Raw genomic sequence first — 15,893 nt, 5'->3', positions numbered from 1 at the left:
CGGGAGTCCATGGATCCGGAAGACGTGCTGCACTATGAGCTGGGACGTCTCTTTGGCAGAGGGTAGCTTGAGGAAAGGAATGAAGTGGGCGGCTTTGGAAAACCGGTCCACTTATATCAGGATAGCGGTGTTGCCTTCAGACGTGGGAAGACCCATGACGAAGTCCAGGGATATGTGAGACCAGGGACGGTGAGGGACATGCAGTGGTTGAAGAAGACCAGCCGGAGCTTGCCAAGGAGTCTTGTTCTGCGCACAGACCGTGCAGGCGGTGAAGAACGCGTAAACGTCCGGGACCATGATAGACCACCAAAAGCATTGTCGCACACAGGCCAGGGTCGGACAGGAGACCGGGAGGCAGGCAGGCCTGGAGGAGTGGGCCCACTCCAGGATCGAGGAGTGGACTGCGTCAGGCACAAACATCCGGTTATCTTCCCGTATCCGCACCAGGTGGAAGGCGTTCCGTAGGTCCAGCTTGGAGAACACAGTGGTCCACTGGAGCGGTTTGAAGGCCGAGGACATGAGTGTTAGCGGGTAGCGGTTCTTCACCATGATGTTGTTGAGGTCCCAGTAGTCGATGCACGGGCGCCGGCGGGGGAGGCAGAAGGGCGGATGAACCCTGCAGCTAGGGAGTCCTCAATGAAGGTCTCCATAGCCTTGGTCTCCGGACCCGACAGAGAGTACAGTCATCCACGGGGTAGAGGGGGTGCCTGAATTCATCTAGACTGAAGCAGATGGTGGACTGTTGCTCCCACACCGCCATGGCCCAAGCGAGTGCCCTCCCGGTCATCAGCGTTATGATATATTCTATCCTGGAGCGGTCCGAGGGGAACGAAGAAGGCTGCAGCTCAAAAATTAGGTAGCACTGGGAGAGAAAAGCCCAGCAGGTTCCGGAATCTCCGGCGTAGCGCTCCGGAGTGTGACACACTGCCCAGTGGGGAATCCGCGGAATTGCTCCATGAAAGTCTTGAATGCCTGGTCATGGCGTTCTACCAGGGTATGGAGTCCCTCCATAAGACATTGCAGTAACTCCTCGAGTCGTCCAATGGTGGCTTCTTGCAGGGAGACAGCATTGTGAAGTCTGTCTGAGTCTGCTGCCAGTTCATACTATCACATTTTAGGGAGTAAAACGTAACACAAGTTTATTACTAGAACAAGGGGCAGGCAAAACGACAGGTCAAGGGCAGGCAGAGGTCAGTAATCCAGATCAGAGTCCAAAAGGTACAGAACGGCAGGCAGTCTCAGGGTCAGGGAAGGGAGAATGGTCAAACTCGGGAAAACTTGAAAACAGGGACTATAGAAATGACAGGAGAAGGGGAAAAACGCTGGTAAACTTGACAAACAAAACAAACTGGCAACAGACAAACAGAGAACACAGGTATAAATACACAGGGGATAATGAGGGGAGATGGGAGACACCTGGTGGGGGGTGGAGACAAGCACAAAGACAGGTAAAACAGATCAGGGTGTGACGTAACTCTAAATCATTCAGGAACAAGCCAGCCATGTAGCTTAAGAAGTAATGACAATTAATGATTTAGACCATATTAAGCTATTATTACTTCAAGGCTATAGCCTTGTGAAGCATTTGTGAAACGCTATAGGTAGCAGGAGCACAGCATTTCAACAACACCTCGTTGTACTAAACAACATAGACTATTAATTGCACAATTAAGCTGAATAAATGAAATGAAAAATTACTTAGAATTAATCAGAAACACAACAAAAAATGCCTTATTCCAGTGCCTTTGAATTCACTCATAGAAACACCATAATTACACAATGGCAGCTTGCGTAGACTAGTGTAAGTGAGTTTAGCCTAGCAGACACTATTTATTTTCCCATGCCCTAATCACAGTCGACACAAATCTATTTTTTAGGCCTAATAACAATATAATGGATTAACAAATAAAATATTGGAAAATAATGTTACCCCAAATGAAGAAAAGTGCATACCTGATGATATGAAGCTGCTGTTTTAAAAAAAAATGGCTTTTTCTCCAATCCATAGATTAGTATTTTAAAAAAAAATGTTTTAACCTTTATTTAACTAGGCAAGTCAGTTAATTTTAAGAACAAATTCTTATTTACAATGACGGCCTACATCGGCCAACGTTGGGCCAATTTTGCGCCGCCCTATGAGACTCCCAATCACGGCCGGTTGTGATACAGCCTGGATTGATGGTCAGATGCTTCAGTTGAACATGATTTTCACAGTTGATAGACAACTTTAGCACTGTTACATCAAAAAGTCTCCGGTACTTCATCATTTGTTGTCTTTCCAACAATTACACAGGCTGTCAGTGACCTATTTATTGGTCAACTCACATCAACATCTCTGTGTATTATCCAACTAGCTATCCAGCACTATCTATTTTTGTTTTGTTTTATAGAAAGGGTAGAGTACAGCTTATTAGCCTACAGTATATTATGCGGTACCAGTACTGTCACTAAACCCCTTTTCACACTAATACAAGGGGTAGAGTACAGCTTATTAGCCTACAGTATATTATGCCGTACCAGTACTGTCACTAAACCCCTTTTCACACTAATACAAGGGGTAGAGTACCGTTTATTAGCCTACAGTATATTATGCCGTACCAGTACTGTCACTAAGCCCATTTTCACACTAATACAAGGGGTAGAGTACAGCTTATTAGCCTACAGTATATTATGCAGTACCAGCACTGTCACTAAACCCCTTTTAACACTGCTGGATTTGAGTGATTATTTTCACATTTTCAATGTCATTACAGTTCCAGGCTTCAGTTGAATGACTAACCAGGCCAGCCCAGTCCAGCTTGGCTCTGTAGTGGGAAGAGAGCTACTGTAGGAACTCAGAACACAAGAAGACAATGGTGGTTTACACACTGCAGAACTAAGCTGACACTGAGCCATGCCAAGCCATGCCAAGCTATATTGTCATCAATGTGTTCCTCCTCTGCTGAAACAAACATGGTAACTTTAGAACAGAGAAGTTTACCGTTTTAACACTTTGTCACCACAGCTTGCTGAGTTCTCCTGTGGTTTAGAAGTCTAACCTCCGGCTGGATTGAACCAGTTTCACTCTGCAGCACAGATAGATCTGCAGGCACTGAGGTCACTACATAGAAATCAACAGGATGTGTAAGCTAACGCCCAAAACTCCACCACCACCCATCTGACATGGAGAGAGAGCTAATGTTTACTGTTCATTTTGAATTTATTTCACTTTTGTTTATTATCTATTTCACTTGCTTTGGCAATGTTAACATATGTTTTGCATGCCAATAAAGCCCCTTAAATTTAAACTGAATTGGAGAGAGAGAGAGAGAGAGAGAGAGAGAGAGCGAGCGAGATTGAATTGGATTAGGAGATAGAGAGGAGTTGGGTGTCAGAGGAGGGAGGAGCGTTCAATTAAAGAAGAAAGAACACTTCTGTCTGACTGGTGATGGTTTAGTAGGGCTTGCTGGTAGTATCGTAAAGTAACTTTACCAGTATAGTAACTGTGATAGTAAAGTAACTTTAACAGTATAGTAACTGTGATAGTAAAGTAACTTCAACAGTATAGTAACTGTGATAAAGTAACTTTAACAGTACATTAACTGTGGTAGTAAAGTAACTTTAACAGTATAGTAACTGAGGAGTAACTCTTCAGAATGAAGATACTTCGTGTTGTCTCCTGCTGTCTCCTCTCAGGTGAGTTCTGTCTGTCTGTCTGTCTGTCTGTCTGTCTGTCTGTCTGTCTGTCTGTCTGTCTGTCTGTCTGTCTGTCTGTCTGTCTGTCTGTCTGTCTGTCTGTCTGTCTGTCTGTCTGTCTGTCTGTCTGTCTGTCTGTCTGTCTGTCTGTCTGTCTGTCTGTCTGTCAGTTTCCATAGTACTGTCTAGAATATAATTTACGTATGTAGTACACAAGGAAATAAACATATGGTTAAAGTAAGATCAATATCAAATTAAAGTTTACTGGTTGCGTACACAGCTTAGCAGGTGTTAATAGTGGTGCAGCAAAATGCTTATGTTACAAGCTACTAACAATTCAGTCAAATGTCAAACAATTGAAATGTAAAGACAATAAAAAAATACAAGAAATCAAGAATGATGGGACGAATGCAATTAACAACCCAAATAGCACTGTGGTCGTATCAAAATACAATCTATACATATGTCCACCAGGGGAATTTACACAAGATAAACTAGGAATGATATGTACAGCAGTAGATATACTAGATTGAGCTATGTCAAGAATACAGTATATAAATAAATATGTGGTCTATAGACAGTGTAACTAAAAAACAATGTAAATAGTAGAAATATTAGAATAAGCTATGTCGGGGGTACGTTTTTCAATACACAGTGTGAAACGGGAAGTGACCATTGGTTCAATGTCTCTATAACATTGGACAGCAGTGTTGGCTGTGAGTGATATTGTGTGAGTGAGTGTGTATCACATGGTAGACGGCTAGTGATGTCTGTTCAACAGTCTGATGACCTGGTAATAGAAGCTGGTTTTGCAACCTGGACTCAGGGGATACGTAACATAGTAAATATCAATCCAGGACACTACAATTAGTATGATGTTACGCTTCCTATGTATTCGTTTGTGGATGTCCATCATCTATTTTGTATGATTTGTTACGAATTGCAAACTGTACAATATGTTAACATATTTGCTTAATGTATGACACAAATTCTAATTTGTTGTAGTTACCGATTGCTAGGTGACCAATGTTAGCCAGACTAGGGGTCAGGGGTCAGGGCAGGGGTTCCCAAACTCTTTAGGCCCACAACCCCATTTTGATATCTTAGAATTTTCGCAACCGCAACTATGTGAAAAATTATGAAATTAACACCCAATGTTTTATTACTGTTACTCACCATCACATACTTTTAATGTGGGCCTATGACAGTCAAATGAGTCTGACATAATGTCTCTTATCTCACCACCACTAATGAGATGGGTGTTCATGATGCATGTCGAGTCTGAGTCAGGGGCAGTGTTCGACAGTGCACACCTCATCTCTGTGGTCACATCTAACCGGGATCGATATTTAGTTTTAATGTAGATGAGAGCATTGAATCCAGCTTCACACCAATATGGGATGGCGAAGCGCACCATGACGTTTAATGGTGCTTTCAAGACAACTGGGAACTCAAAATAATATGAGGTCAAATCATGACATCAGTGATCCTCAGGTAGAAAAGTCAGAGCTCTAGAAAGAGGCCAGAGTTCCCGAGATGGAATTCCGAGTCGGATGACCATTAACAAAAAATCCCAGTCAGAGTTTGATTTTTTTCAGAGTTACCAGTTATCTTGAATGGACTGAAGTCGGATGTCGGAGATTTCCAAATTCCCAAGTCCGATTTCCCAGTTGGTAATGCTCAGGAGACGGCAGAAACCAAAACTCCTCCGTAGTGACCCGTGAACTCATCTCAAAATCAAATTATATTAGGTCACATTGTAACCGCCGTCGTCAAAATGAGACCAAGGTGCAGAGGAGGATGTGTTCATCTTAAATGAATTTAATGGATCGTATGAACACTATACAAAAATAAACCAAAAAACGACCAGCAACAGTTCTGTCAGAATACGATACAAACCTAAACAGGAAAATATTCACCCACAAACCCCAAAGGAAAAACAGGCTGCCTATGTATGACTCTCAATCAGCAACAACGAACTACAGCTGTTCCTGATTGAGAGCCATACACGGCCGAAACAAAGAAATACACCAACATAGAAAACGGAACATAGAATGCCCTGGCCTAACCAAAAATAGAGAACAAAAAACCCTCTCTATGGCCAGGGCGTTACAGTACCCCCCCAAAGGTGCGGACTCCGGCCGCAAAATCTGACTCTAAAGGGGAGGGTCCGGGTGGACCTTCCTTACGGCAGTGGCTCTGGTGCGGGACATGGGCCCCGCTCCACCTTCAGCTTGGCCCACTTAGGTGGTACCCCTGGCTGCGCCCGGACAGGCGGGCGACTCTGGCTGCGCCCGGACAGGCGGGCGGCTCTGACTGCGCCCGGACAGGCGGGCGGCTCTGGCTGCGCCCGGACAGGCGGGCGGCTCTGGCTGCGCCCGGACAGGCGGGCGGCTCTGGCTGCGCCCGGACAGGCGGGCGGCTCTGGCACAGGATAGACCAGGATGGAGAGACCCACTGGAGGCCTGGTCCGAGGAGGAGGCACAGGATAGACCAGGCTGTGGGGGAGCACTGGAGTTCTGGTGCGTAGGCTTGACACCCCTACTCCAGGCTGAATGACCACTCTAGCCCAGCACGGGCGGAGCGCAGGCATAGGACGAACTGAGCCCTCCCAGCACCCTGGAGACACAGTGCGCAGAGCCGGCGCAGGATAGCCTGGACCGAAACGGCGCACTGGAGACCAGACGCGCTGAGCTGGCACAATCCGTCCTGGCTCGATGCCCACTCTCGCATGGCACTTGCGGGGGGCTGGCATGTAGCGCTCCGGGCTATCAACGTGTACTGGGGACACCGTGCGCTTTACCGCATAACACGGTGCCTGACCAGTACTATGCTGCCTCCTGTAAGCACGGGAAGTTGGCCCAGAATTCCATCCTGGCTCTGCCACACTTCCCATGTGCCCCCCCCCAAAAAATGTTGGAGGCTGCCTCTCATGCCTGTTGCGCTCCCTTGCCTCATACCACTGCCTCTCAGCTTTCGCTGCCTCCAGCTCCTCTTTCGGGCGGCGATATTCCCCAGCTTGACTCCATGGTCCCTTTCCGTCCAGTAATTTCTCCCACGTCCAGGAATCCTGAACCCTCTGCTCCTTCCTCTCACGCTGCTTGGTCCGTTTATGGTGGGTGAATCTGTAACGGCCGTCATCAAAACGAGACCAAGGTGCAGTGGAGGATGTGTTCATCTTAAATTAATTTAATGGATCGAATGAACACTATACAAAATAAACCAAAAACCGACCAGCAACAGTTCTGTCAGGATACGATACAAAACTAAACAGGAAAATATTCACCCACAAACCCCAAAGGAAAAACAGGCTGCCTATGTATGACTCTCAATCAGCAACAACGAACTACAGCTGTTCCTGATTGAGAGCCATACACGGCCGAAACAAAGAAATACACCAACATAGAAAATGGAACATAGAACGCCCACCCATGTCACACCCTGGCCTAACCAAAAATAGAGAACAAAAAACCCTCTCTATGGCCAGGGCGTTACACACATGCACCGAATACAACAGGTGCAGACCTTACAGTGAAATGCTTACAAGCCCTTAACCAACAATGCAGTTAAAAAAAATATGAAAAATAATAAGAAATAAAAGAAACAAGTAATTAAAGAGCAGCAGTAAAATAAAAATAGCGAGACAATATACAGGGGGTACCGGTACAGAGTCAATGTTCGGGGGCACTGGTTAGTCGAGGTAATTGAGATAATATGTACATGTAGTTAGAGTTATTAATGTGACTATGCATAGATGATAACAACAGAGCAGCAGTTGTGTAAAAAGGGGAATAGTGCAAATTGTCTGGGAAGCCATTTGATTAGATGTTCAGGAGTCTAATGGCTTGGGGGAAGAAGCCTCTTGGACCTAGACTTGGCGCTCCGGTACCGCTTGCCGTGCGGTAGCAGAGAGTCTTTGACAACCTATTCCCCCTCAGGAGCGGTCATATTTTATAACTCTCGGCTGACATAAACTACAATATGAATTAGCTAATAGCAATTACTATTTATAATTAATCACATCACGGGTGGGCTCACCATTGATCGAAATAATTGAGTAAAACACTTTCTAAAAATCTAAAGTAATCCGACGATGATTAGTTTCAGCGCGCCGCCATGCTTTTTTTCCCTCACAGAAACCAAAGATAATAAGAGAAGACAAGAGGAGTTTGGCCTGTTTATAGTATGCATGTTGAAGGGGTATGTCGTCTACCATCGTTCACATCCCACAATTCCCTTCCTGAAGTTCTCAAAAAATGAGTGAACCCTTACTCACCTAACGTGAAACCCAGAATGCATTGTATGTCAACAAACATGGCTCCACACATAGTTTGAATTAGCTTAACTCATCATAATCAGTACAACCTTCAAACAAGTATTTTACACACATAATATGATAATATTTATCACTGATACTTGAAAAACATGTGAATGAAACATAAAATATATCAATAATTACCACACAAAACATTTTCTGATAGTGATTTATTGATACAAATGGCGCGTGCAGGCAGTCAATCACGTAACCTCTCACTTCCACTCTGAGCAATTCAGTGTTGTTGTTTGTGTATAATTGAAGTCGGAAGTTTACATACACTTAGGTTGGAGTCATTAAAACTCATTTTTCAACCACTGCAGAAATTTCTTGTTAACAAACTATAGTTTTGGCAAGTCGGTTAGGACATCTACTTTGTTCATGACACAAGTAATTTTTCCAACAATTGTTTACAGACAGATTATTTAACTTATAATCACAATTCCAGTCGGTCAGAAGTTTACGTACACTAAGATGACTGTGCCTTTAAACAGCTTGGAAAATTCCAGAAAATGATGTCATGGCTTTAGAAGCTTCTGATAGGCTAATTGACATCATTTGAGTCAATTGGAGGTGTACCTGTGGATGTATTTCAAGGCCTACCTTCAAGGTCAGTGCCTCTTTGCTTGACATCATGGGAAAATCAAAAGAAATCAGCCAAGACCTCAGAAAAAAAATGTGGACCTCCACAAGTCTAGTTCATCCTTGGGAGCAATTTCCAAACGCCTGAAGGTACCACGTTCAGCTGTAGAACCAATAGAACACAAGTATAAACACCATGGGACCACACAGCCGTCATACCGCTCAGGAAGGAGATGTGTTCTGTCTCCTAGAGATGAACATACTTTGGTGCGAAAAGTGCAAATCAATCCCAGAACAACAGCAAAGGACCTTGTGAAGGTACAGAAGTATCGATATCCACAGTAAAACGAATCCTATATTGACATAACTTGAAAGGCCGCTCAGCAAGGAAGAAGCCACTGCTCCAAAACCGCCATAAAAAAGCCAGACTACGGTTTGCAACTGCACATGGGGACAAAGATCGGACTTTTTGGAGAAATGTCCTCTGGTCCGATGAAACAAAAATATAACTGTCTGGCCATAATGACCATCGTTATGCTTGCAAGCTGAAGAACACCATCCCAACCGTGAAGCACGGGGGTGGCAGCATCATGTTATGGGGGTGCTTTTCTGCAGGATGGACTGGTGCACTTCACAAAATAGATGGCATCATGAGGTAGGAAAATTATGTGGATATGTTGAAGCAACATCTCAAGACATCAGTCAGGAGGTTAAAGCTTGGTCTCAAATTGGTCTTCCAAATGGACAATGACCACAAGCATACTTCCAAAGTTGTGGCAAAATGGCTTAAGGACAACAAAGTCAAGGTATTGGTGTGGCCATCACAAAGCCCTGACCTAATTTCCATAGAAAATATGTGGGCAGAACTGAAAATGCATGTGCGAGCAAGAAGGCCTACAAACCTAACTCAGTTACACCAGCTCTGTCAGGAGGAATGGGCCAAAATTCACCCAACTTATTGTGGGAAGCTTGTGGAAGGCTACCCGAAACGTTTGACCCAAGTTAAACAATTTAAAGGCAATGCTACCAAATACTAATTGATTGCATGTAAACTTCTGACCCACTGGGAATGTGATGAAAGAAATAAAAGCTGAAATAAATAATTCTCTCTACTATTATTCTGACATTTCACATTCTTAAAATAATGTGGTGATCCTAACTTACCTAAGACAGGGAACTTTTACTAGGATTAAATGTCAGGAATTGTGAAAAACTGGGTTTAAATGTATTTGGCTAAGATGTATGTAAACTTCCGACTACAACTGTATGTAGCTAGTAAGCTAAGCTGTAGCATTCGCAATGTCTTTCAAAAGGAGACAACTCACAAATGCGGATATTCTGGAGATTTTTTAAAATTCTGACAATGAGTCTGAAAGTCAGGAATCAGATTCTGACAGTGACAGTGATGAGCTGCCCCCCAGCCGTTGAGAACCTTGAATCTGAGGACCCCTTGTCCAATGACAAAGTCCCAGGTCCCTTTGAAGATGCTGGTGGTGATGGAGGCAGACCAACAGTGGATGAAGTACAGGAGTTCTGTGGTAGCTGGAAGGCTGCCATCTATTTCACCCCTCCTGGCCCTGCTGTTTGCTTTGATGAGTCCCAGTCTGGAGTGCAACACCCCTTGCCATTTCCATCTGAGGCAGAGTGCTTCAAGTTGTTTCTGACAGAGGAGCTGGTGGGAGACATAGTAGAGACCAATCGCTATGCCTTGGAGCTACGGGAGAAGAGAGAGCCAGGAGTGGGAGGGACAACCACATTTAGTGAAATGTATACCTTCCTGGTGACAGTCCTTCTCATGGGGATAATAAAGAAGAACTCACAAGAGTAAACTGGAGCAGAGATCCTATGTTTGCAACTCCCTTCTTTGCCACCCACTTTTCCCAAGACTTCTTCCTAGTTCTTTTCCAGGGTTGCTTCAAAATACAACAAGCCAATGCTTCTCTGAAGCAATTAGCATTGTTTTACAGAGCTAATAGAAGAATGTAGCTAGCTACATAAGCACGATTGAGTATAACACCATAAAGGTTATGAAATGAGTAACGTTACCTCGCGTGTCCGCGGTCATAAGGAATATACACAAATATATTGTGCTCCTTACACACAGTGAGATACAGTACAAACGGTATAACATGACACACAGAAACTATTATAACGTAATAAGGCACTTACTTTGATAGGAACGCAGACTGGATTTGAACCTGGGTGTCTGTAGTTATGCCTCTAGTACTGAGACGCTGCGCCACTTGGGAGTCATAAGGCCAGTGTAGCTTCAAAATACAACACATGCTAATACTTCTCTGATGCAATTAGCATTGTTTTCCAGAGCTAATAGAAGAATATAGCTAGCTACCTAAGCATTGAGTATAACACCATAAAGGTTATGAAATGAGTAATGTTACCTCGCGTGTCCGCGGTTATAAGGAATATACACAAAAATAGTATGCTACAGTAGAAACAACATAACACGACATGCAGAAACTATTATAATGTAATAAGGCACTTACTTTGCTAGAAACGCACACATTTCCAAAGTTTTTATTGGTAACAAAACCCACTATGACTGCGATGCAGGCAACAGACAGAAAAAGTGAACACGTGTGTGCAGGATGGGAGATGAGCAAACGTCTGCAGACTTGAACAACTGGGAAGTGTTTGGGGAATTTTGTCCGGGTCAGATATGTCAAAAAAATGTATTGGTCTGCAAAAGTAAAAATGACTACTTTTATGTGAATGAATGAGGCGAAACACACCTAAATTCAAACTGTTCTTAGAAAATAAAAAACTTGTTAGAAAATAATTTGAAATTGACAAGTTTAAAAGCCTATAAATAAAAACAGGCTGTGTGCCTTGGTTTGAGGGCAGTGTGGATTAAATGTACTGTTGCGTAACAATCACATTCTGGGATGGAGAGAACGTTCTAACATCATGTGCATAAAAAAAATCACGCTGGGGCGACCGTTAGAGATATTTGGAACTCACACATGTAAGGGTTAAAACATGTTGGTATTGCAGACTCGGACAGGGAGAGGTTGAAAATGTCAGTGAAGACACTCGCATGCTCGCAGTACACGTCCTGGTAATCCATCTGGTCCTGCGGCCTTGTGAATGTTGACCTGTTCAAAGGTCTTACTCACATGGCTGTGGAGAGCGAGATCACACTGTCTTCCGGAACAGCTGGTGCTCTCGTGCATGTTTCAGTGTTATTTGCCTCGAAGCTAGCACTCCTAATCCGTCAACTGTCACCTCCAGACCACATGTCTGTACAACCCTCCCAAGTTTCTCCAAAACATCCTCAAACCTCTCCACAACATTTCTGGCATTTAGAGACATCAGTGTTGGTCCTTCACAGAGAACAGGTATGATGGACCTGTCACTTGCCATCATTCTATCACCTTTAGACAACTTTAATATGCTGTTATATAATTATATCAGGCTATCAGATAATATAGATGGAATCAACTATATCTGTTAATGCATTGGACAAATCTTATTCTTCTCCATCTCTCTCTCTCTCTATCTCCCCCTCTCTCTAGATTCTCCTCCATTGGACTCTCCAAGTACAGCACATAGTCAGAGTGCTGGTAAGAGAACCAAAGGAAGTGATGAAACTCTTGAGGTTGCTGTGTCCTTCGTTGCTATGGTTACTGTGATTACTATCTTATTCAGAGTATCTTCCTTAATCACACCTTTATTTTCCCTATTTTCTTTCTGCCTGTCTACCTGTCTGCCTGCCTGTCTGTCTGTCTGACCCTACCAACCAACTAACTGATCAAACGACTGACCAACCTTTCAATCTACCTTACTTTACCTTATTGACCGAACAATCCTCCAATCTACCTTACTTTACCTTATTGACCGAACAATCCTCCAATCTACCTTACTTTACCTTATTGACCGACCAATCCTCCAATCTACCTTACTTTACCTTATTGACCGACCAATCCTCCAATCTACCTTACTTTACCTTATTGACCGACCAATCCTCCAATCTACCTTACTTTACCTTATTGACCGAACAATCCTCCAATCTACCTTACTTTACCTTATTGACCGAACAATCCTCCAATCTACCTTACTTTACCTTATTGACCGACCAATCCTCCAATCTACCTTTACCTTATTGACCGACCAATCCTCCAATCTACCTTACTTTACCTTATTGACCGACCAATCCTCCAATCTACCTTACTTTACCTTATTGACCGACCAATCCTCCAATCTACCTTACTTTACCTTATTGACCGACCTATCCTCCAATCTACCTTACTTTACCTTATTGACCGACCAATCCTCTAATCTACCACCCAACCCACCAGAGGACCCTGGTAACGATCCATCAATATGATATCTATAGCCTGTGAAGCATAGGGTTGAGTTATTCTGGTCATTACTGGAAAACCTGGGATATTGGGGAAAGTTACTGAAATGTTGTAACCCTGATAAAGTCTCTCCTGTCTGTGGTCAGGTCTGATGGTATCTATGATATATACAGTACTCTGTAAAGTCTCTCCTCCTGTCTGTGGTCAGGTCTGATGGTATCTATGATATATACAGTACTCTGTAAAGTCTCTCCTCCTGTCTGTGGTTAGGTCTGATGGTGTGGACCAGTGCTGGTCTGGTAGTCATGGTGACAGTGTTAGGACTGGTCCTGCTCCTGTTCTACAGACAGAGGAGAGGAACCAGGAGAACACCACCACCACCAGTCTCCTCCAACATTCAACCTGACCGTACTGGAGAGGTGAGAGATATCAGTGTGTGTGTGTGTGTCTGTCCATAATAACTTGTAGTGTAGAGGTGATAGACAGGGAGGTGGTAAACTAAACATTAAGGGTTGAGTGTGTGAGTCTACAGCCTCTAGTCCAGGGGTGGGGAACCTTTTTGCCATCAAGGGCTGTTTGGATATTTATTAATTCATTTGGGGGCCATATTATTAAAAGCTATTTTCTGCTTTATTCATGTTTTAATGTGACTTTAATCACTGACATTGGTTTTATAGTTTAAATATGTTTTTTTTAATGTTTCTTCTGTTCTTGAGTATTTAGAAAAGTGCTAGTCCTATTTAAATAAATATTAGTGTTGTATAAAATGCTGTTGTTATTATGATTACTTGTTCAAACTCACCTCTAATGCGATGGCTGAAACTGCTTATCTTTGTTGAGGCGTTTGATGTCAGCTAGCAGTGAAGATGACGCTATTCGCAGCTGTTTTTCCAGGTTTGTGTCAGTCAGTCTTGAGCGGAATCGAGTCTTTGCAAGAGTCAGTTTGGAAAATAACTCCTCACAGCAGTAGGTCGTCCCGAACACAAATGCAAATTTAAGCATTTTTGTGGAAAAACAACGTCTAGAGATTTTTTATTTACAGAAAAAGATTTATGAATTGGCTCGGGGGCCTGATCTAATGGTCTCGTAGGCCGTATACCTCTCGGAGGCCGGACGTCCCCCACCCCTGCTCTGGTGGGATTGTACTGTAGCTTGTTATCATTACATGAAGAAAAACAGTGGCAAACATGTTGCTGATGGTTGAGGGCCCTCCACTTCTTTTCATATCTTGTCATTGGTTCTGTATGCAGGTTGACTGTATATATGAGGATATCAGAAAGGCAGACAGACATACAGACACACTCCCTGTGGTCATCTCTTCAGTCTACTCTACTGTCAACTCACTTACCAACTCTACAATCTACCCTGCTTGCCAAGACCCGACAACCTACACTGCTGACCAGGCCTCTACAACCCACCCTGCTGACGAAGCCACCGGTCTCCCACACTGTGACATCTATGCTAACACTAGCTGCTGCAAAGATGATATAAGATGCACTCCACTCTACAGCCCAGCTACCCAGAATAATGGAGGACTATAGGATCTACAGTACACATAATATATGTTGGACACCAGGAAGAGAAGCTGCTGCTTTTGCAACAGCTACTGGGGATCCTAATAAAATACCAAAATACCAAAAATACAAGGCATGGTTCCCAAATGGCTCCCTATTCCATATAGAGTGCACTACTTTTAACTAGAGCCCTATATAGTCCTCTAATGGGAATAGGGTGCCACTTGGGACTCAGAGAATCTCCCCGTAGAGAGATGAAGAGTTGTCACCACTGCTCCGCCATCTTGGAAGTGACATTACAAAGACAGCTCATGTGATTTGATTGTATGTACAAGATGGACTACCCATCTGGGTTTAAAATCTCTCGATTTTCTGAAAATCAGCCAACATTATTGTAAATATTTGTGTAAATATGAACTATGTGTTTTGTCATATCATCTTGGGTTCATTTTGTCTGTTATAATAATGAAGACAGTAATAACATAATAGTCAGTTGTACCTGTGAGTCTTACATATATATTGTATATGTACATCAACTGTCTTTTAAAGCATTTCATTAAAACTCATCTAAATGTTTAAAACAATGTGAATGTGTAGTTTTTGTGTGTTTGTTTATGTGCTTGAGTGTGTGTGTGTGTGTGTGTGTGTGTGTGTGTGTAGTGTGTTTTAGTTAGTGTGTGTGTGTAGTGTCTGTTTGTCAGTGTGTGTGTAGTCAAATCAAATGTTATTGGTCACATACACATGGTTAGCAGATGTTAATGCGAGTGTAGCGAAATGCTTGTGCTTCTAGTTCCGACAGTCCAGTAATATCTAACAAGTAATCTAACAAATTGACAACAACTTCCTTATACACAAATGTAAAGGGATGGAATAAGAATATGTACATATAAATACATTAATGAGCGATGGTCGTGCGGCATAGGCAAGATGCAATAGATGGTATAAAATACAGTATATACAACAACCCAAGACTCCACCTACCAATCCCTCAGTTCAACAACCCAACACTCCACCTACCAAACCCTCAACACAACAACCCAAGACTCCACCTACCAAACCCTCAACACAGCAACCCAAGACTCCACCTACCAAACCCTCAACACAGCAACCCAAGACTCCACCTACCAAACCCTCAACACAACAGATCCAAACTAAAATGATGACACCATTAACTTCACACAGAGACAGGATACTGTTAATACAGTGTTAGTCTTTGTAACATTTTAACTTTTGGAAATCCATTCTGCACCATACTTTCTCAATCAATGTAAACATATGTGGATTAATATAATAAAATATATTGATGTGTACTTTAACTATAATGTCATCATCTCAACAATGTGTTCTTCCTCTAATGAAACAAACATGGTAACTTTAGAACAGAGAAGTTAACAGTTTTAACACTTAGTCACCACAGCTAGCTGAGTACTCTTGTGGTTTAGAAGTCTAACGTCCGGCCGGTTTGAACCAGTTTCACTCTGCAGCACA

General features: G+C 43.1%; 1 protein-coding gene across 1 annotated transcript; it reads left to right on the top strand.

The window, feature by feature from the left end:
- The first annotated feature begins 3,376 nt into the window (after nucleotides 1–3,376).
- Nucleotides 3,377–14,978, top strand: LOC123730959 (uncharacterized). Its single transcript, XM_045709704.1, has 4 exons — nucleotides 3,377–3,675; nucleotides 12,106–12,153; nucleotides 13,162–13,310; nucleotides 14,142–14,978. The coding sequence occupies exons 1-4, from the start codon at nucleotides 3,636–3,638 to the stop codon at nucleotides 14,430–14,432; spliced, it is 528 nt and encodes a 175-aa protein (XP_045565660.1). The 5' UTR covers nucleotides 3,377–3,635; the 3' UTR covers nucleotides 14,433–14,978.
- The last annotated feature ends 915 nt before the right edge of the window (nucleotides 14,979–15,893 follow it).

This window comes from Salmo salar, chromosome ssa02 (genome assembly GCF_905237065.1).
Source record: "Salmo salar chromosome ssa02, Ssal_v3.1, whole genome shotgun sequence".
Taxonomy (NCBI): Eukaryota; Metazoa; Chordata; class Actinopteri; order Salmoniformes; family Salmonidae; genus Salmo; species Salmo salar.
This window is presented reverse-complemented; position numbering and strand designations above follow the sequence as displayed.